The following is a 22,165-nucleotide window of genomic DNA, read 5'->3' on the forward strand; positions in this document are numbered from 1 at the left end:
AAGCTGTATAACTGAGAGGAGACCTCCACATAGCCTTTACTGGAATGCGGAGAACCGACCAGGGCTTCTAACCTAATGTCCAATCCTCACCTTCTCGTGGTGCACCCTGTTGGGTATCTACTTTGATACTGAACGAACGAGGATGGGCTGGCAATTTGGGATTTAGCCGACCAAATTGTATTCTTATTGGTTAAATCAAAATAAAAAATGATGGTACAACATGACAAAATTTCATGCCGGCTGGAGCGTCGCCCGGTTAAACAAGGCGCCCGTTGTTTTCGCCAGGGAACCAGGGCGAACAGCGAAAAGTCAGCTACTGGAACAAATATGAAAACAAACCCCAACTCAACATCACCAGAGTTAAAGATTGGTACTATCAACGTAAGAAGCCTGAATGCAAAGAAATGGAGCTAGCTGAGGAATTAGATAAGTACCAGATCGACATAATAGGGGTGACTGAAACAAAAAAGACCAAAACTGGTGAGGTCTTTCTGAGCAATAAATACAAAATGTTATATTCAGGCAATGACAATCAAGGAAAAGAAGGAGTAGCCATAGTATTCAACACAAAATACAAGGCTAATCTTCTTGAATGGCAGTCAGTCTCAAGTAGAGTAATGTGGGCAAATATGAGAATGGGGAACTGGACAATGAGACTTATTTGTGCCTATGGTCCCACAGAAGGTTCTACTAAGGTAGAAGTAGAGGAATTTTTTGAGGCTTTAGAAAAAGCAACTGACACAATGAAAAAGGAAAAGTTGGTCCTTGTTGGGGATCTAAATAGTAGAGTAGGAAATGATTGTGAGACATACAAAAATATTTTGGGAAAATTTGGAGAAAAGAGCAAAGCTAATAATAATGGCAAATATCTGTTGGATTTCTGCTCAGGACATGGACTGGTTATTACTAACACCATGTTCCAACATAAAAATGTGCACAAATTCACATGGAGAGAAGAGGCTAGGAATAAGAAAAGTCTCACTGACTATGTTATTGTTGATAGTGATGTTTTCTCCCTGGTGCTGGACACCAGAGTGTACAGAGGATTAGAAATTGGAAGAGATCACTATTTAGTCTTGAGCAGAATAAAATTGAATTTCATATTGAAAAGAATAACATGTAAGAAAGTTTTAAAGCGAATAAAAGTTGAGCAGCTCTCAGATGTGAACTGTAGACTAAAATACAGAAATATTATTGAAAAGAAAATGAAACAGTTTGAGAACAGGAATCAAACCTTGGAGATTCAGTGGCAAACTCTGAAGGAAACATTGATTGATTCTGCCAGAGAGGCATGTGGTGAGGTTGTGTGCAAGGATTAAAAAATCAGAACTCCCTGGTGGACACAGGATGTTAAAGAGGCAGTGAAGGAAAAGAAGAAAGCATATCAAAAGTTCCTGGCAAATAAGTCAGCTTTTACTCTTACAGAATACAGAGACAAATGTAAGAAAGCTAAACAGTGTGTAAAACTGGCTAAACAAAAGTCATGGGAGGACTTTGGCAAGAATATATAAAATAAATATCAAGAAGGTGGCAAAATATTCTGGAGGTTGTTGAAGAAGCTTAGGAATGGAGGAAAGAGTGCTGTAAAAGGAATTAGAGATGATAAAGGTGAAATGAAAACAGGAGAAAAAGATATCCTTGAAGTATGGAGTAATTACTTTGAAAAACTGCTAAATGAAACAAGCAGTGATGACAGCACAGTGGTAAAAAACACTGACCAGGCATGCAGTCAGGAATACATATCCATACTTGAAGTAGAAAAAGCCATCAAAGGCTTGAAATGTGGAAAGGCAGCAGGAGTAGATGATATTCGACCAGAAATGCTGAAGTATGGTGGTATAAGAGTCTTACAGTGGCTGCACTGTATAGTTCAGAAAGCCTGGACAGAGGGACGAATTCCCGATGATTGGAGTAAAGCTCTCATAGTACCCATATATAAAAAGCGAAATAAGACTGAATGTGAGAATTACAGAGGTATTTCCCTACTGAGTGTTCTTGGCAAGATCTATGCAAGTATACTTGAGAAACGGTTGAGAAAAATTGTGGAAGAAACGCTTGGTAAAGAACAAGCTGGATTCAGGCCAAATAGAGGCTGTCAGGATCAGATCTTCACTTTATGACAAATAGTCGAGAAAGCATGGGAATATAACAAAGATCTGTATTTAAGTTTTGTCGATTTGGAAAAGGCATATGACAAGGTGCCAAGAGAGAAGCTATTCAATACGCTGCAGTTATATGGTGTCAATGGGGCATTATATAAGGCAATACTTAGTCTTTATTTGAGTTGTGAGTCAGCAGTTAGAATTGAAGGAAGTTCAGGAAGATGGTTTAATGTTAAATCTGGCGTGAGACAAGGATGTACATTATCCCCTCTGTTATTCATTATCTATATGGATCACATTATGAAGGAATGTGGTATTAAACCTGATATCAAAATTGGAGATGTTAATGTCAGCTCTTTGCTTTATGCGGATGATGTTATACTTCTAAATAAATCCGCTACAAGTCTGCAAGATTCTCTGACTAAATTGAATAGCTGTTGTAATAGATATGGTATGAAGGTCATCAATAAAAAGACAAAGACAATGAAAATAGGCAGAATCATTGAAAATGTCAACTGTGTTGTGAATGGAGAACCTGTGGAACAAGTAAAACATTTCAGCTACTTAGGCACAATTTTTACTGAAGATGGTAAACTAAATATAGAAATAGACAACAGAATCAGCAAAGCTGGTATCGTGGGAAGTCAATTGAATAAATTCATATGGAATAAGAGAGAAATTAGTCGAACACTAAATTAGCTGTATACAAGACTGTGTTCAAACCAATTTTAACTTATGGATCTGAGAGCTGGGTCAGAAGTAAAACACTTGACCAAAGACTAGAGACCGCAGATATGAGAGTCCTGAGAAAGATTAGAGGCGTGAACAGATGGCATCAATGGCAATATCATATTAAAAATGAGGATATTAGGAAAGAACTTGACATTGTCAGCATCCAGGAATGCATTAGCAGAGCTAATCTCAGATGGTATGGTCACTTAAATAGAATGGGAGAGGAAAGATTAGCAAAACAAGTGTTCTCTGCCAGGTTGGCAGGAAAACGACCCAGAGGAAGACCAAGATATAGGTGGATTGATACGGTACAAAGTGCCTTAGATGATAGAAATATAAGATCTGATAATGTTGGAGTCTTGACAAGTAACAGACTGATTTGGAGGAAAATTGTAGATAGGAAGTTAGTAATGATGTAATTTTTTCATGTAGTACTGTCATATCCTGTACACCCCTTGAGGGGTACATGGCAGGAATTTGATGATGATGATGATGATATATTTCTTCAACAGACATAGTTTGCCTTCAAAAGCTTTTATGTCAGAAAACAGTTCTGCTAGTAATTTACCTTGGTCCTGCAGGGTCAAATTAAATTGATTATGGTAGTTGTCATGTCTACCATAAATGCAAGAGACATAATCCATTTTTTATCTGATAGTTGTGTGATAGTATTTTCGTGTTCCATCATGAAAATATCTATTTCTTCACATAAATTAAAAAATCCTTTTAATATTTTTATCCTTTAATCCTATTAATAATCCTTTTAATATGATAAAATTTTACAGGCCACATGCCATGTAAGTATGGTCAACCTTTTATGGGCTGCCAAAAATGCACATTTGGGCCGTATGCGGCCTGCCGGTTGCTAATCCCTGCACCAGACTGTTCAATTATTATTCTTAGGATACTAATGTGTGGTTGATACAAGATCTTTTTTCATGTGACTTCCACCCATGATAGGTTACAGGTTTATAGTATGTTTGTGGCTGGGGATTTTTTCTGTTCTTTAAAATTATAATTTTTTTTATATTTTCTTTATTTTTTACATAGCCAAGAAACTGCTCTAGAGACCAAACATGGAACCTTTTCAAGCCACTTTAGCCCTCCAATAACTGAGACGGTGGTCTCGCAATGAAATCTACCACCTATCTAAAGATAATCACAAACATCCATGTTCATGGCAGGATTTGAACCTGCAGCCTCTTGGTTGGAGAGCAGATATTCTAAGCACTCAGCCAACTAGGCCAAGTTCTCATGTTTTCATCTAAAATACCAAGAATTCTTGAAAAGATAAACTTGCAAAAAATTTTGCTAATAACATACAGTAGGTTTACTTCTCTTCAATTATTACAATTTCCTAAATATCTTTCTTTGGTATTTTACCATTATTCTTGTATTTCCAATCACTAGGGAATATCTGTTTTTACTAAATATCTTTGAACAGTGGACAGAGAATAACTGCAATAGAGCTGATGAAAGTTTTTATAATTTCTGCAGTGATGCCATCAGCTTTCCTGTTTTTCATGTCTTTGATATTTATCTCCAATTTAGATGGCTAGCTGCTATCAATTTTTAATCTATCTACTCATTCCTTTTTTATTTATTTTTGTTTGTATTCTATCAATGCTATTACTTAAGATTTGATTGAAGTTTTATTTCCACATTTTAGTCATGGATGTTTGAAAGTCTTTAAATGGTACCTAATTTTTAACAACTGATATGAGACCATTATCCTGTTTATTGGAATCAAAACATGAATTGTTAAAAGTTCGATATTTAATGTAAACTACAGAGTTCCCAGATTATTTACCCTAACTCTGTCCACAGTACTAAAAGATGTTATTATTATTATCCCAAGACCCTATGGAGTCAAAGATTCATCTAGGAGGTCTTTTTCTCACAGTTCATCATACTGTGCCATAACCACACTCAAATTCTCTGCAGACACTACACTCTCAGGCAAGGCATTCCAATCATTCACAACTCTGCATGCAAAAAACCTGCTTCTCACTCCCCTGCTCACACTCTCTTTATACAGTTTCCAGGGATGATCTCTGGTTCTCCCCTGATCTCCCACTGTTTGCTGTAAAACCTCTCCAACATTGATCCTATAACAACCCCTTAATAACTTGTAGGTCTCTACCATATCTCCCCTCTTCCTCCTATCCACTTGACTCTGTAAATTGCATCTTCTCAACCTTTCCTCATATTTGAGAGGTAAGAAACTACCTTAGTCAGTCACCTCTGGACCCTTTCCAACATCTCTTTGTCCTTTTGAAAACCAGGTGGCCAAATTTGGGCACAGTAGTCCATGTGTGGACTTCAAGAAGGAGCATGATGTTTGCCGATGATATTGTTCTCTGCGAATCATCCCGAGAGAAGCTTGAAAAGACCCTGGAAGAGTGGAGAAAGGTATTGGAGGAGAGAGGCATGAAAATTAACAGAGTAAAGACCAAATATATGTCAACGGGGAGTGACGAGGATATGATCATACCGCTCCAGGGTGAAAGGTTAACTTCAGGGAAGAAATTCAAGTACCTTGGGTCGGTCGTCGAGAGGAATGGTGGCCTGGATGAGGAAATACAGCACCAAATAACATGCGGCTGGATGAACTGTAGGAAGATGATTGGGGTCCTGTGCAACAAGAGAGTGAGTTGTAAGATGAAAGGAAAGCTGTATAAGATGGTGGTGAGGCCGGCGATGCTCCATGGTGCAGAGACGTGGCCTATAACAAAGACACAGGAGAGGAAGATGGAGGTGGCGGAGATGCGGATGTTGAGATGGATGAATGGTGTGACAAAGAAGGACAGGATAAGGAATAACTACATCAGAGGGATGATCAAGGTGGGACCAATTGGTAAGAAGGTACAAGAAAGTAGGCTGAGGTGGTCCGGTTATGTAGAGAGAAGGAGTGAGGTGTATGTTGGTAAACGAGTGGATTGTATGGAGGTGGATGAAAGGAGGAAAAGAGGCAGGCCCAAACTCAGATGGAGGGATAAGGTGGCAGAGGATCTTAGGGGAGAAAGGATGGAGTCGGGAAGATGCCCTGGACCAGAGAATCTGGAAGAAGAAGATTAAAGATGGGAACACTGACCCCGTCTAACACAGGATAAGGCATAGCGAAAGAAGAAGAAGCCCATGTGTGGCCTAATCAAAGTCTTCTACAATGGAACAAGAATCTCCTTACTTCTGTAAGTCAGTTTCCTCTGCATCATTTTCAGAATTCTTTGTCTTGTCCTCACAATTTTGGCAACATGTCCATTAAATTTCAGATCCTTATCAAATATCACCCCAAGATCCCTTATTTCCCCCATCTCCAACAACCACTTCCACCTCCAAAAATTATATGTTACCAGATTCTTGTCCATAGGAGTGACATAAAAAGTACACTTTAAAATTTATAATCAAAGTTGGAAAACTATTTCCCATTTTTGCTAACAAGTGAAGATTGATAGAAACTATGACTAGTGAATCAATCTAATAATGGCATTACTGACCAAATACATTTCAGAAGACAAAATGGAAAGGAATCTTCAGCCCTCATAAGACAGTGAACTGGAACTAATGAAGAATATCACAGCAGAAAGTGTCTTCTGGCAAAAATGATCACACATAAAACTGAGAGACCTTTCACTTTTTCTGCACATACTTATGTGAGTCTAGTTTTCAAATCTAACAAAGTTTGAAAGTAAGTTAGGAAATATCAACAGAATGCAGAATTCAACTTGTACTTTTTGTAAGCAGAACACAATTGCTTCTTATTTTGTGAATTTAACAGAAGAAATGATCAAAAATTTTATTGCTTTATTGGTTATATTTTGACAATACAATACAATTACATATAATAACACATTAAAATTTAATAATATGAATAATGGTAAATGATAATATGAATAATTATCATTATATAAATACCATTACCAGTTAATATAAATAACTGGTAATGGTAAGAGATTCTTTTTGCAAAAAAGGCTAGCAAACATTGATATGGAAGATACAGTTAACCCTCTTGTGCAGTACAAATTTGTTTTTACTCACCGGGCAAGACACCATTTCCTCTGGCTGCAGCACGTTCCATAGCTTCCTTTATGCAATAATACAAGTCCCGACACTGAAAAAAAGGAAAAAGGATAAAAATTCAAGGAGCCTTTGTTTTGAATGAATCACTTTAATTATAGTATTTTTAATGTATCAACTATTAAAATGTATTATTTTCATATCTACACTCATATGATATCATATCTCTTTTCATATAATATGAACATACTGTAAACAGTCTAAAGAAACATGGTTACAGCTACTCTAACTGAACATATGAATGGAAAGAGGGTAATTATTATGGGTGATTTCAATTATGGTAATATTGACTGGAAAGAGGAGAGGGCACATGGGAGGAAGGAATTGGATTTTATGCAGTTATTAAGGGACAACTATCTACGGCAACATGTATTGGAAAATACCAGGGGGCAGAGAGTGCTGGACCTAGTAATTGCAACTGAGAATGTGGCTGTAACGAACATGACCTTGTTGCCACCAATTGGTGAGAGTGACCATAAGGTCATGACTTGGGAGGTGGCTAAAGGAGTCGAATTTACAATTAAGGCAGGGTATATGTGGAATTATCGGGCTGGTAAGTATGACAAGCTTAGGTGTGTGCTTGGCTCAATGCCATGGCATGTAAAACTGCAAGGGCTGGATGTTGATGGTGCATGGGAGGTGGTCAAGAACTGTTTGCAGGAGGCAATGGTTGACTGTATACCAAGAGTCCGAATAATAAATCAGGTAGGGGTTAAATGGATAAATAACACTATTAAGCTTGAGCTGCAAAAAAAGAAACAATTGTGGAGGGAATTTAAGGAGAAGGGTGACCATCAGGTGCATGAACAGTATAAAGCTCAGGCCAGGATGGTAACAAGGGTGGTAAGAAAAGCAAAAGCAGATTACGAAAGGAAATTGGCCATGCAGGCTAAAGAGAATCCCAAACAGTTTTTTCAATATGTTGCAAGTAAAAGGAAAAATGCTCATGGTAGAATGATCTTAAAAAATGCTGAGGGTAGGGAGGTAACTGAATCAGTCGATGTTGTGGAATTACTGAGCGAGCACTTTGCAAGAGTATATCATCCAGGTGGTGGCCTTGCGGAAATGGAGGAACCAACAGCTTATACTGGAATTGTGATGAATGAGGTAGAGGTAACTAGTCTGTTACAGAACCTCAATGTCAATACATCTGTGGGATTGGATGGTATACCAGCTCGTGTCGTACGTGAAGCGGCAAAAGAATTGTCAGTGCCCTTGACCATTATGTTTAATTTGAGCCTCAGGACTGGGTCAGTCCCAAGGGGGTGGAAAGAGGGGAAAATAGTTCCACTGCACAAAGGTGGTTCCAAGGCTGCTGTTGAAAATTACCGGCCAATCAGCATAACAGGAATCATTATCAAGGTCTTAGAGAAAATAGTCAAGAGGAAAATACAAGATTGGATAGAAGAAAATGGGATACTGTATCGGGGACAGCATGGTTTTGTGAAGGGTAGGTCATGCCTCAGTAACTTGCTCACGTATTATAACACAGTGACGGCTGAACTGGATAAGGGTAATGGGTTTACAGTGATTCTGCTGGACCTTGCTAAGGCCTTTGACAGGATACCACATGGAATTCTAATCAGTAAATTGCAGCATATGGGAATGGACATAGGGTTGGTGAGATGGATAGGAGGGTGGTTGACGGAGAGATATCAGAGAGTGGTTTACTCAGGAGTAGAGTCCACAAGACGGCCTGTGACTAGTGGTGTACCACAAGGATCTGTTCTTGGACCACTGCTGTTTAATTTGTTCATAAATGATATAGGAAAGGATCTGAGAGGAACAGTTCATTTGTTTGCGGATGATGCAAAGTTGGGTAGGGCAATAGTGAATGCAGATGACGTCAAAATTTTGCAGGGTGATTTGGATAGATTGGAGGTCTGGGCTAGGGAGAATGGATGTCAATTTAATGTGGCAAAATGTAAGGTTATGCATTTTGGGGTGAAAAGATGGGAGGCAGTTTACTGCATTGGTGGAACCGTGCTCCAGGAAATTGATGAGGCACGAGATTTAGGAGTGTTGGTGGATAAGGAATTGAAATTTAGGGGACACATTGCAAAAGTGGCCAAATCAGCTCATCAAATCACTTGGTTGCTGAAGAATACGTTGACAAGCAGAGACAAGCAGGTTATTGTTCCTCTGTATCGAGCCTTGATAAGACCTCATCTCGACTACTGTGCTCAGATTTGGTCACCTAGGTTTCTTCTTGATGGGGAGGAGGTGGAGAGGATCCAGAGGCGAGTGACCAAGATGATAGCAGGTCTGTGGAATGAACCGTATGAGAACAGGTTGAGGATTTGTGGGTTGCAAAAATTGGTTGATAGGCGGAGGAGGGGAGATATGATTGAGACATTCAAATTACTGAAGGGTTTCTATAAAATTAATTCAGAAGATATTTTTGAGAACAGGGCTGGTTGTGGGAGGACTAGGGGACATCCATGGAAACTGGGCAAAAGTGTGGTTAGTAAAGGTGTTAGAGCTGGGTTCTTTACTTTTAGAGTAGTGAATGAGTGGAATGCGCTCCCTGAGTTTGTGGTGGATGCTGTGACAGTGAATGAGTTTAAGGCGAGGTATGATAGATACTGTATGAATGTCGAATAGTTGTGATGAAAATGATTTGGGGCCTCCCTCGATGAGTCTAATGACTCCCTGGAGTTGCCCGTAATAATAATAATAATAATAATAATATCCCCCCCCCGTCCCAGCAGAAAATTATTTTCAAATTGAGGTTCTAACATTTGAAGGATTCATAATAACTCATGAAATAATCAAAATATTATTTTAATCAGATCTCTCTCTCTCCCTTTACTTCCCTCCTGGAGAAGGTGAAATACCTGAATCTTTTTAAAAAATATAGATATAGGTAAATATAGATATAAATTAGGTTTCATTTTTGTTAAAAAATATATCGAATTTTTTAATAAAAATTAAACAATGAAATAGCATTATTTGTGATTGAAAAAACAGAAATCATTACATTAATAAAACAAGATATAAAATCTCAAATATCAGTCAATCTCTTTCTCCCCAGACTGACAAAAGGAAGTCTTGTCCTTCTCCATTCATTGCATAATTTAAAATTAAAATTTCATTATATATTTTACTTTTATATACAGTACAGTAGAAGCAGAACAATGGTAAAATTCCATTTTTGCTTCTACTTGCTATCATATATATTACCGTCATTGAGTTTTTGTAGAAAATGGTACAATTTTTTTTCTGCCAATTATGTCCTATGTATGAGCCTTCATAGCTCAGTCAGTATAGACGAAACCCTTTGGTCAGAAAGACCTGGGTTCGATTCCTGTCCATGATGTGAGAAACCTTTATTTATTTTTTTTCTCATATGGAGGTAGGGGATTTTCTCACCCAGAAACTTGGATTTTTCATTCCCCAGAACAGGCAAACCAGCCCTGTGAACACATGGATTACAGTCAAAACCCAGCCACAGGCCTGATTTATCAGCTATATGCCAGTCCCGACCCCTGGATAAAATTGTGTGTGTGTGGGGGGGGGGGGGGGGACTGAAATGGTGCCAATCTTCCCTTTAAAAGGGACTTCATTACCATTGAATCATCATTTGCTAAATAAATAAATCTCCATCTTAGATGGAGAAAATGCCTCTATCATCAACTGCACTGCTCCTCCCTTGTTATCCTGCTGTTAAATCTGGAATGAAAGGTTCAATTTGTTATTGAGCATTTCATTCAGGATTTAACTAGGATCTAAAAACACTATAAAAAGGAAATGCTTGTACATAAGTGTAAGTGAAAACTTTAATGCATTAATATTTTATTAACGGAATTTTGTAAGTGATAAATAGTAAAATGTCTTATAAATAACATACCAGAGTCTAAAAGGTCTTAGTGAAAGTTACTTTAGTTGTTTCTTAGTTTCTTTTTTTTTAGTTTCCAAGTTGCTTAAGGACTTGGAAGAGAGTGAGAGACAGATACTTACGGAGAGGTATGAGAGAGGATGTTTAGTTAGTCCTATGTATCCTCGTGCCCCCTTTGCCAACAAAAATCTAGCATTGTAGGAAAGGTCCCCTCTTCAACAATTTCCCATCCCCACGCATCCCTTTCAAGCTGTGGCCATGGATATAATTGGCCCACTTCCTACCACCACGAAGGGTAACAAGTATATCCTGGTAATGATAGATATGTTCTCTAGATTCCTGAAGGCCACAGCGATGAAAGATCAAACTGCAAAGACCGTGGCGGATAAATTGTTTAAGTATGTCATCTCGAGATATGGGACCCCCAAACCCTCCTCTCTGACCAAGGCTCCAACTTCACAGCTGAAGTCATGCTACAGCTGTGTAAGTTGCTTAAGATAAGGAAACTGTTCACTACCCCCTATCATCCCCAAGGAAATGGAATGTGTGAGAGACTAAATAGAACATTGAAACACACTCTATCTAAACTGGCAGACAGGAAGATATGCAACTGGGATGCTCATCTATCTCACACTCCTGTTTACTTGCAGGACCGCACTTCATGCTGCCATTAAGGAAGCCCCTGCAGTTGTGCTATATGGATTTGAGCCTCTGTTACCAAGTGAGTTTTTACAACTCGCAAGTCAATACGGGATTTCCCGATATTAATGAGTACCTGAACAACCTAATTATGGAGAACAGGGTGGCACATGAACTGATAGCCGAATCCAGCAACAATAGCTCACAGAGAGCAAGAAATTATGCCAACAAGTTAAGGAAATATAAAGATCTGAAACCAGGGAATCTTGTCCACCTGGAACATGTCTCTAACAAGAAGAAAGGAGGAAAGCTTGGGAGAAGTGCCACTGGGCCTTAAGAAATCTTAGGGAAGGTGTCACAGATAAATTTCAAAATAAGGGAAAGGAAGGATAACGGGAGAACATGGACGGTGCACTTGGACAGACTTAAATTATACAAAAGTAGACCGGATAGACTAGTATGTCTAGGAGATTCATTAGAAAGAGTGCTCGGAACAAAAAGAAACACTCACACAGTTAAAAATCACTGGAAGGGGAATGACGAGATAAAGCATGCCGCCTTCCGGAGGGAGGAACGGAAAACTCAAGAAAGAGGAGGACATACTAATTCTGATGACCTAGACCCTATCTATTAAAGATGTAAGGCTTGTTCTCAACCAGGTCATGTAAGCGAGCGATCTGTAAACAACAGAAATGGAGAAGAAAGCACAAGGAATAGAGATAATAACTTGGTATAACTTACGACCTAGGGAAAATAGGAAAATCCTCTCCAGAGATAGTGCATGAATGACATACTGAAAATTTTCTAATGAGAAAAATTTTTTTGGAAGGGGAAACCTTTGTTAAATCTGGAATGAAAGGTTCAATTTCTTCTTCTTCTTCTTATTATTATTATTTGACACCTCCAGGGAGTCCAAAGACTCATCGAGGGAGAGTGTGCCAACAGCATCGAACGATTGGTTCCCCTTCCAACTACTAACTGCGCTCAAACTTACTTAACTGAGCCATTAGTAGCAGAGGCTCTACCAATCAACCAACCTTTGTCGGCAATTCATTGAGGATTTAACTAGGATCTAAAAACTCTATAAAAGGAAATGCTTGTACATAGGTGTAAGTGAAAACTTTAATGTATTAGTATTTTATTAACGGAATTTTGTAAGTGATAAATTGTAAACTGTCTTATAAATAACATACCAGAGTCTAAAAGGTCTTAGTGAAAATTATTTTAGAAGGAGAAAGTTTAAGCCAAGTCCACTTTAGCCTAATTGGCTTTTGAACATAACCCCGGGGCGTTGCAGTGCGAAGTTCGAGACACATGTGCGGCACCTATGTGATGGGGAGCATATCGGGGAGAGTGCAAAAAATAATAGTTAGGTGTCATGAGCAATCAGTGACGCAGTTGGGAGAGCGGACAAAAGGATATATAAGGATTTGGCAGCAAAATAGCTCTCTCTCTCTCTCTCTCAGTCCTCTGTTCTGCATGGTGTCTCTCTCCCTCAGCTGTGGATTCCGCTGGAAGCAGTTCGTGGCGACGACTAGAAGGATGGTCAATAACGGCTACAAAGTCAGGTAGCGATCTGTTTCAAGCATAGCAGTGGCACAGCTATGCAGCCAGCGGAGACTGCAGCTTTATGCAGAGTCGTATGTGCCTATCCATCGAAGCGGTGTCGCTAAAGTTATAGGAACAGTTGTGGTTCGTGATCATAATCACTAGTGGTAGGAAGTCGGAAAAAATTACAGATAGCAGACCTAGGAACCTAACCGAAGGGAATCAGTAAAGATTGATGTTAAGCCCATGTGGTTGGTAACATAGAAACGTTTATTGTCTTTCGTACTGACAGCAGGACTAGAGCTAGTGAAAGTGCTAACAGTATATGTGATAGGCCCTTTTTATAACTATCTGGATTATAGTGTTTTACTTTGTGGCTAAATGTTGTATTTTTAGAAGTTCATTGTTATTAAATTATGCCCATGATAGAATTTTGGTATATTGTAGTCTAGTCTGGATAATTGAAATGTTGTTCACTTATATAACTGTGATAAGTTAACGAGAATTAGATTAATAGATCTGTAGAAAATCTTTTAAGTGACTATTTAGTTATGATTAGATAGATTGTCTGAGAACCTTTGAGATTTTCTTTCTTGAACAAGTCATTATATGTCTAAAGCAAAGTTTTGATCTCTGTGTATGATGCCTTAGTGTAAAATAAATGTTTTGCTTTCTATACCTAAGAAACTTGCCTGATTTCTCATTAGCATGAGAAATCAGGCAATCTCATACTACTTGCTAAAATTATAAAATTAGAACCTGTGTAAATTCATGTGCAGGGTGGAGTGGGGGGGAAAGAGATTTGGTTATGACTGCTGATTAACACGTTCGCTGCCAACTACGAGTATACTCGTAGTTGTTATATGAGCCATACAAGCCAGCTACAAGTATAGCTGATTAACACGTTCATCAACAAACTATGCTGATTAACACGTTTGCTGCCAACTATGAGTATACTCATAGTTGGTATATGAGCCATACAAGCCAGCTACAAGTATACTCATATGTCGATTACCACCGGCAACGAGATTACTGTACTGACCTTGAAGAAGTGAAATTGCTTGGCGCACGGGAACAAACTATGCCGAAGTAGTGTGGCAGCGAACGTGTTAAGGAATAAACTAATAGAGTGTATTAAATAACAGATTCTAACGCCTTGTGATTATCTGCGTGCTAACTCTCTGACAGGAATATCTTTTTTGTATAGGAATCAAGATGGCGCAGCAGTATTAAGAAATAAATTTCTCTTAATTCCGAAAAGGAGCTAACTCCAGAACTGCAACAATAGAAGAATTTGGCTCTAGCCTAGGGCATTCTCTTTGTCTGCAATAATACACGTGATCCGTCAGAAAGAACGGTATCTGATAAAATTCGGCTCTAACTAAGACTAAGCACTGTAAATTAGCGGCTGGAATAGGAACAGCAGAACAATTAATTGAAAGAATAAAGAACTATAGATAAAATTTATAAAGGACAATAAAGCATGACATATACACATACACACAAGAAATAACACTGCCCTGCCTATCCTCATGAAAAACATCATATTCATTCATCTCTTTTCCTGTCAGAATGTCATCCTCATGTAACTATAATACATCTCTATTATTCCAACCATTTTTGGCCGCATATACTCTTAATGCTACAATTTCATAAATACTAGCTTATTTCAGGTCCTATAACAAGCCTCATCAGCCCCTCTAGTAGTCTACATACTAAATAAGCTAGTATGTAAACTACTACTACTTACTAGCTTATTTCAGGTTCCATAATAAGCCTCTCTTTGCAGAATAGGGGGTGATCTATGGAAACTGAATAGAGTGTGGTTAGCAAAGGATAGATTTTCACTTGGATAGTGGTAAATGAGTGGAAAGAGTTGCCTGAGTCTATTATGAGTACTTTGTCAGCCCATACATTAGAAGAGATATATGACAGATATTGCATGGATAATGTGGACAGGGTGGACTGGGGTACACAGCATGAGAAAGGTGGATGCTCCAAGAGGAGGTGAGCATGTGTAGGCAGGAAAGGAATGGGATGACCAGGGATCAAGAGGAAACAGTTGGAATTGAAAATGGTTTTAAAATGAAGAAGCAGAAAGGGAAATGGCCCCAGTCGAGCATGGAGAGATCACATCAAGTGAGTGGTATCAGTGGAACTAGCTGTAGATCCAGAAATGAGCTGTTGTGTTTGTATACAAATGCTAGAAATATAAGAAACAAGGCAAATGAAATGGTTGCACTAACTGCGTCTGTTCATCCAAAGATTGTCGGAATAAGTGAGACATGGTTGGAAGAGGATGACATCCTGACAGGAATAGAGATGGAAGGGTATGATGTGTTTCGTGAGGACAGAAGGGGTAAAAAGGGAGGGAGAGTGCTATTGATGATAGAGAAAGAGTTATGTCCATATAAAGTAGAGATGCAAGAGAGAAAATAGTGCCAGTGGTTTTGAGGCAGTATGGTGTGAGATAAAGGTGAATGGAATCAAATACTTGGTGGGATGTTGTTATAGACCAGGTAATGTGGATGGTGGTGATAATGAAATGTATGATCAAATTAGCCAAGCAAATATCATTATGGGTGATCATTATGGGTGATTTTAATTATGGCAATATAGACTGGAATGATGAGATAGCAACTGGAAGTAAAAAAAATGAGTTTCTTGAGTTTTTGAGGGATAACTACCTCAGACAGTATGTAACAGAGGGCACACGAGGATTGAGGGGTCTTGGAATTGGTCATCTTATCAGGGGATGTAATTATTAATGAGCTGTCAAATCATCCACCAATTGGTGAGCGTGACCATGAGGTGATTACCTGGGTGGTTGCCAGCAGAGTGCGAGGACCTCTGTGAGAAAAGGGTATATGTGGAACTACAAGGGGGGGGGGGGTGATAACGAAGAGCTCAGGAGACAGCTTACAGGTGTAGTGTGGAATTAGCTGGAAAAGAGATCAATGCAGCTTGGGGGGGGGGGATTTTCAAAAACTGTTTAGTAGATGCAATGTTTGTGTAGAGGCTTAAGTGCTGTGAGAACATCATGTTGGTGGCTTAATGGATTGTATACAGCACTCAGAAAGGATTAAAAACAGAATTTAATTCTTCCTATATTTCGTCTCAGTCAATTGGATTACAAAAAAAGTAATGTAACATAAAAACAAATAACAAACAACACTAAGCCCGACCACGTGGGAGACACTAAAGTCCTATCTAGGTGGAGTGGACTCTAAGGGCGGTTGTAGGTGGCCTAGAATGTAAAGTGTGACCTCTGGTGATAAGTGTTTCCCAAATCTTAGGAAGCTTAATGCAACCACATTTGTTAAGATTTGGTTGATTCCTGAGAGCTGCTGTTGATTCTAAGAATAGTCTTTCTCTTTTGAATTTGCTGTGGTGGAGCATGGTGGTTTTTTTCCATGAGATCCTGTGGGTTGTATCCAAGACATGGTAAGCCAGGACTGACTGACCATAGTTGTGCTTGCAGATGTATGACTTATGTTCCTCCAGGCGGATAGTAGCTGATCTGCCTGTCTATCCAGAGTACACCAGTTTACAAGAACAGGATACGTTAGAGACTCCAAGCACTGAGAGGGGAGGGAGCTGATCTTTTGTAGAGCGGATGAGGGTAGCAAGTTTGCAGTAGGGCTTAAATGCTGTGTGTAGGTAGCCATTGCAGAGTAAAGTGTTCTGTATGTGGTCAAGCTCAGTTGTAAGGGCGGTTCACACCGGAACAAAGATTGTGGGCTCTCTTGGTAAGAGTTTTAATAATGCCATATTGTTGAGCAAGTTGGTGGTGGGAGCGTTTGTGGATGTATCTGCCTGTGTGCATGGGTTTTCCATATACCGTGAAGGAAAGCGTACCGTTGAGGAGGCTAGTAACAAAGTGTCTAGGAAGGGTAAGCAATTGTTCTTTTCCTTTTCCATCGTGAACTGGATTCTTGGATGTAGGCTGTTGAGGTGACTGAGAAAGGCTTTTAATGTGCCAGAGCCATGAGGCCAAATAGAGAACACATCATCTACATATCTTAGCTAGATGGAAGATTTGAGAGGGGCTGAGTCTATGGCTCATTTTTTAAAATCTTCCATATAAAAATTGGCAAGGGGGTGAGAGGGGGGGGGAAAACCAATGGCGGTTCCTTCTATCTGCTTATAGATTTTGTTCTTCCAAGAAAAATAACCAGAATAGATGGAACAACCCACAGGATCTCAAGGAAAAAAACCACCATGCTCCACCTCAGCAAATTCAAAAGAGAAAGACTATTCTTAGAATCAGCAGCAGCTCTAAGGAATCAACCAAATCTTAACAAATATGGTTGCATTCCTAAGATTTGGGAAACACTTATCACCAGAGGTCCCACTTTACATTCCAGGCCACCTACAACCACCATTAGAGGGCGCTCCACCTAGATAGGACTTTAGTGTCTCCCACGTGGTTGGGCTTAGTATTGTTGTTATTTGTTTTTATGTTACATTAGTTTTTTTTGTAATCCCATTGACTGAGACGAAATATAGGAAGAATTAAATTCTGTTTTTAATCCTTTCTGAGTGGTATACAATCCATTAAGCCAACCACATGATAGATGCAATGTCTAAATGTATTACAAGGGTAAGAAGGTTAAATAAGGTGGGTATGAGATGAATGAATAAAGAGATTAAGTATGCGATACAGAGAAAAAGGGCGTTGTGGAGGCAGCATAAGAAAAGTGGAAATAACCAATTCCATGAGGTCTACAAAGACCAAGCAAGGAGGGTGACTTGGCTGGTGAGGGTAGTTAAAGTGAGGTATGAACAGCAGTTGGCTAATGAAGCCAAAAAGAATCCTAAGGAGTTCTTTCGATATGAAGCCAGCAAAAGAAAGAATAATTATGGAAGGAGGATGACATTGATTGGAGAAAATGGCATAATGACAGCTGATGCAGAATGTGTGGTGGAGATACTTAATGAGCAGTCATAAAGATCTTTCAATCTTGTGAATGTGACTTCATGGAGGGATTAAGAGCAGTTGATGATGGGGAGGAGAGACTGACTGTAGGTGAGCAAGGGGTGTATGGGGGAGTTGAGTAAACTAGATGTTAATAAGGCTGTGGGACTTGATAATATATCACCATGTATTCTGAAAGAATGTGCCAGGGAGTTGACACCTGCCTTGACATATTTGTTTAATATGAGTCTTTCACTTGGTCAAGTTCCTAAGGAGTGGAAGGAGGGCAAGATTGTGCCACTTCATAGAGGAGATGATCGAACTCAAGCATCAAACTATAGGCCTATCTGTGTGTCAGGTGTTGTGGTTAAGTTGTTGGAGAAGCAACAACATAGTTCTCAGCTTGTGAGGACTAGGATCCAGAGTTGGGTTGATAATAATGGTATTATCTTTGATGGACAGCATAGATTTGCCAAAGGGAGGTCATGTTTTAGTAATCTACTTACTTATTACAATAAAGTGACTGCTTCCTTGGACAGAGGAAAAGGATACACAGTAATATACTTAAATTTCGCAAAGGCTTTTGATAGATTACCACATGATAAGTTGATAGTCAAACTAGAGCAGATGGGGTTGGATATTAGATTGGTGCATTGGATTGGAGACTGGCTATCTGATAGGTATCAACAAGTTGTGTATGGGGGAGCGATATCCAGGAAAAGGAAAGTCACTAGTGGAGTGTCTCAGAGGTCTGTTTTAGGTCCATTACTGTTTAACTTGTATATTAATGATATAGGTGAAGGTTTGGATGGAGATATTTAGTTGTTTGCAGATGATGCAAATTTGGGACGAACCATGAAGTATAGTGAAGATGTTGTGGCCTTACAGGAAGACTTGAATAGATTGAGTGATTGGGCATGGAAATGAGGGGGGGGGGGATGTGAGTTCAATGTTGCAAAATGTATCATCATCATCATCAAATTCCTGCCATGTACCCTCAAGGGGTGTACAGGATATGACAGTACTACATGAAAAAATTACATCATTACTAACTTCCTATCTACAATTTTCCTCCAAATCAGTCTGTTACTTGACAAGACTCCAACATTATCAGATCTTATATTTCTATCATCTAAGGCACTTTGTACCGTATCAATCCACCTATATCTTGGTCTTCCTCTGGGTCGTTTTCCTGCCAACCTGGCAGAGAAGACTTGTTTTGCTAATCTTTCCTCTCCCATTCTATTTAAGTGACCATACCATCTGAGATTAGCTCTGCTAACGCATTCCTGGATGCTGACAATGTCAAGTTCTTTCCTAATATCCTCATTTTTAATATGATATTGCCATTGATGCCATCTGTTCACGCCTCTAATCTTTCTCAGGACTCTCATATCTGCGGTCTCTAGTCTTTGGTCAAGTGTTTTACTTCTGACCCAGCTCTCAGATCCATAAGTTAAAATTGGTTTGAACACAGTCTTGTATACAGCTAATTTAGTGTTCCGACTAATTTCTTTCTTATTCCATATGAATTTATTCAATTGACTTCCCACGATACCAGCTTTGCTGATTCTGTTGTCTATTTCTATATTTAGTTTACCATCTTCAGTAAAAATTGTGTAGCTGAAATGTTTTACTTGTTCCACAGGTTCTCCATTCACAACACAGTTGACATTTTCAATGATTCTGCCTATTTTCATTGTCTTTGTCTTTTTATTGCTGACCTTCATACCATATCTATTACTACAGCTATTCAATTTAGTCAGAGAATCTTCCAGACTTGTAGCGGATTTATTTAGAAGTATAACATCATCCGCATAAAGCAAAGAGCTGACATTAACATCTCCAATTTTGATATCAGGTTTAATACCACATTCCTTCATAATGTGATCCATATAGATAATGAATAACAGAGGGGATAATGTACATCCTTGTCTCACACCAGATTTAACATTAAACCATCTTCCTGTACTTCCTTCAATTCTAACTGCTGACTCACAACTCAAATAAAGAGTAAGTATTGCTTGATATAATGCCCCATTGACACCATATAACTGCAGCGTATTGAATAGCTTCTCTCTTGGCACCTTGTCATATGCCTTTTCCAAATCGACAAAACTTAAATACAGATCTTTGTTATATTCCCATGCTTTCTCGACTATTTGTCATAAAGTGAAGATCTGATCCTGACAGCCTCTATTTGGCCTGAATCCAGCTTGTTCTTTACCAAGCGTTTCTTCCACAATTTTTCTCAACCGTTTCTCAAGTATACTTGCATAGATCTTGCCAGGAACACTCAGTAGGGAAATACCTCTGTAATTCTCACATTCAGTTTTATTTCCCTTTTTATATATGGGTACTATGAGAGCTCTACTCCAATCATCGGGAATTCGTCCCTCTGTCCAGGCTTTCTGAACTATGCAGTGCAGCCACTGTAAGAATCTTATACCACCATACTTCAGCATTTCTGGTCGAATATCATCTACTCCTGCTGCCTTTCCACATTTCAAGCCTTTGATGGCTTTTTCTACTTCAAGTATGGATATGTATTCCTGACTGCATGCTTGGTCAGTGTTTTTTATCACTGTGCTGTCATCACTGCTTGTTTCATTTAGCAGTTTTTCTAAGTAATTACTCCATACTTCAAGGATATCTTTTTCTCCTGTTTTCATTTCATCTTTATCATCTCTAATTCCTTTTACAGCACTCTTTCATCCATTCCTAAACTTCTTCAACAACCTCCAGAATATTTTGCCACCTTCTTGATATTTATTTTCTATATTCTTGCCAAAGTCCTCCCATAACTTTTGTTTAGCTAGTTTTACACACTGTTTAGCTTTCTTACATTTGTCTCTGTATTCTGTAAGAGTAAAAGCTGACTTATTTGCCAGGAACTTTTGATATGCTTTCTTCTTTTCCTTCACTGCCTCTTTAACTTCCTGTGTCCACCAGGGAGTTCTGATTTTTTTATCCTTGCACACAACCTCACCACATGCCTCTCTGGCAGAATCCATCAATGTTTCCTTCAGAGTTTGCCACTGAATCTCCAAGGTTTGATTCCTGATCTCAAACTCTTTCATTTTCTTTTCAATAATATTTCTGTATTTTAGTCTACAGTTCACATCTGAGAGCTGCTCAACTTTTATTCGCTTTAAAACTTTCTTACATGTTATTCTTTTCAATATGAAATTCAATTTAATCCTGCTCAAGACTAAATAGTGATCACTTCCAATTTCAAATCCTCTGTACACTCTGGTGTCCTGCACCAGGGAGAAAACATCACTATCAACAATAACATAGTCAATGAGACTTTTCTTATTCCTAGCCTCTTCTCTCCATGTGAATTTGTGCACATTTTTATGTTGGAACATGGTGTTAGTAATAACCAGTCCATGTCCTGAGCAGAAATCCAACAGATATTTGCCATTATTATTAGCTTTGCTCTTTTCTCCAAATTTTCCCAAAATATTTTTGTATGTCTCACAATCATTTCCTACTCTACTATTTAGATCCCCAACAAGGACCAACTTTTCCTTTTTCATTGTGTCAGTTGCTTTTTCTAAAGCCTCAAAAAATTCTTCCACTTCTACCTTAGTAGAACCTTCTGTGGGACCATAGGTACAAATATGTCTCATTGTCCAGTTCCCCATTCTCATATTTGCCCACATTACTCTACTTGAGACTGACTGCCATTCAAGAAGATTAGCCTCGTATTTTGTGTTGAATACTATGGCTACTCCTTCTTTGCAAAATGTAAGGTTTTAAAATTTGGAAAACAAAGATGGGATGCAGAATTTATGCTTGGTGAGAATATATTGTTGGAGGTAGAGGAAATAAGAGATCTGGAGGTGATAGTGGATAAGGATCTAAAATTTATGGGACACATCGCCAAAATTGTGAAGACAACACAAAGGCTTCTGGGAATGATGTGGCAGACACTGACATGTAGAAGTAGGGAGATTCTTGTTCCATTGTACAAGGCTTGATTAGGCCACACATGGACTAACATTTGCCCATATTTGGTCACCTAGTTTTCAGAAGGATGAAGAGATGTTGGAAAGAGTCCAAAGGAGACTGACTAAGGTAATTTCTGATCCCTGGAATGTCGAGTATGAGGAAAGATTGAGAAGATGTAATTTTCAGAGTCTGGTGGACAGGAGGAAGAGGGGAGATATGATAGATACCTACAAGTTGGTAAGGGGTTGTTATAGGATCAGTGCTGGAGAAGTTTTACAGAGAATAGTGAGAGATCGGGGGAGAACCAGAGGTCATCCCTGGAAACTGTATAAAGGTGTGAGTAGGGGAGTGAGA

The 22,165-nt window shown here is 38.9% G+C and overlaps 1 protein-coding gene across 7 annotated transcripts in view; it reads right to left on the reverse strand.

Annotated features, from left to right (window-relative positions):
• Rab3-GEF (Rab3 GDP-GTP exchange factor) overlaps positions 1-22,165 on the reverse strand; it is a 1,186,669-nt gene that overhangs the window by 239,927 nt on the left and 924,577 nt on the right. For all 7 annotated transcript variants that reach the window (XM_090394443.1, XM_090394448.1, XM_090394444.1 and 4 more), the window contains one exon: positions 6,873-6,945. In XM_090394443.1, coding sequence (XP_090250569.1) covers positions 6,873-6,945 — 73 coding nt within the window. The remainder of the gene's footprint in view (positions 1-6,872; positions 6,946-22,165) is intronic.

This window comes from Typopeltis vanoorti, chromosome 6 (assembly GCF_054136105.1).
Source record: "Typopeltis vanoorti isolate ZY-2024b chromosome 6, IOZ_Tvanoo_1.0, whole genome shotgun sequence".
Classification (NCBI taxonomy): domain Eukaryota; kingdom Metazoa; phylum Arthropoda; class Arachnida; order Uropygi; family Thelyphonidae; genus Typopeltis; species Typopeltis vanoorti.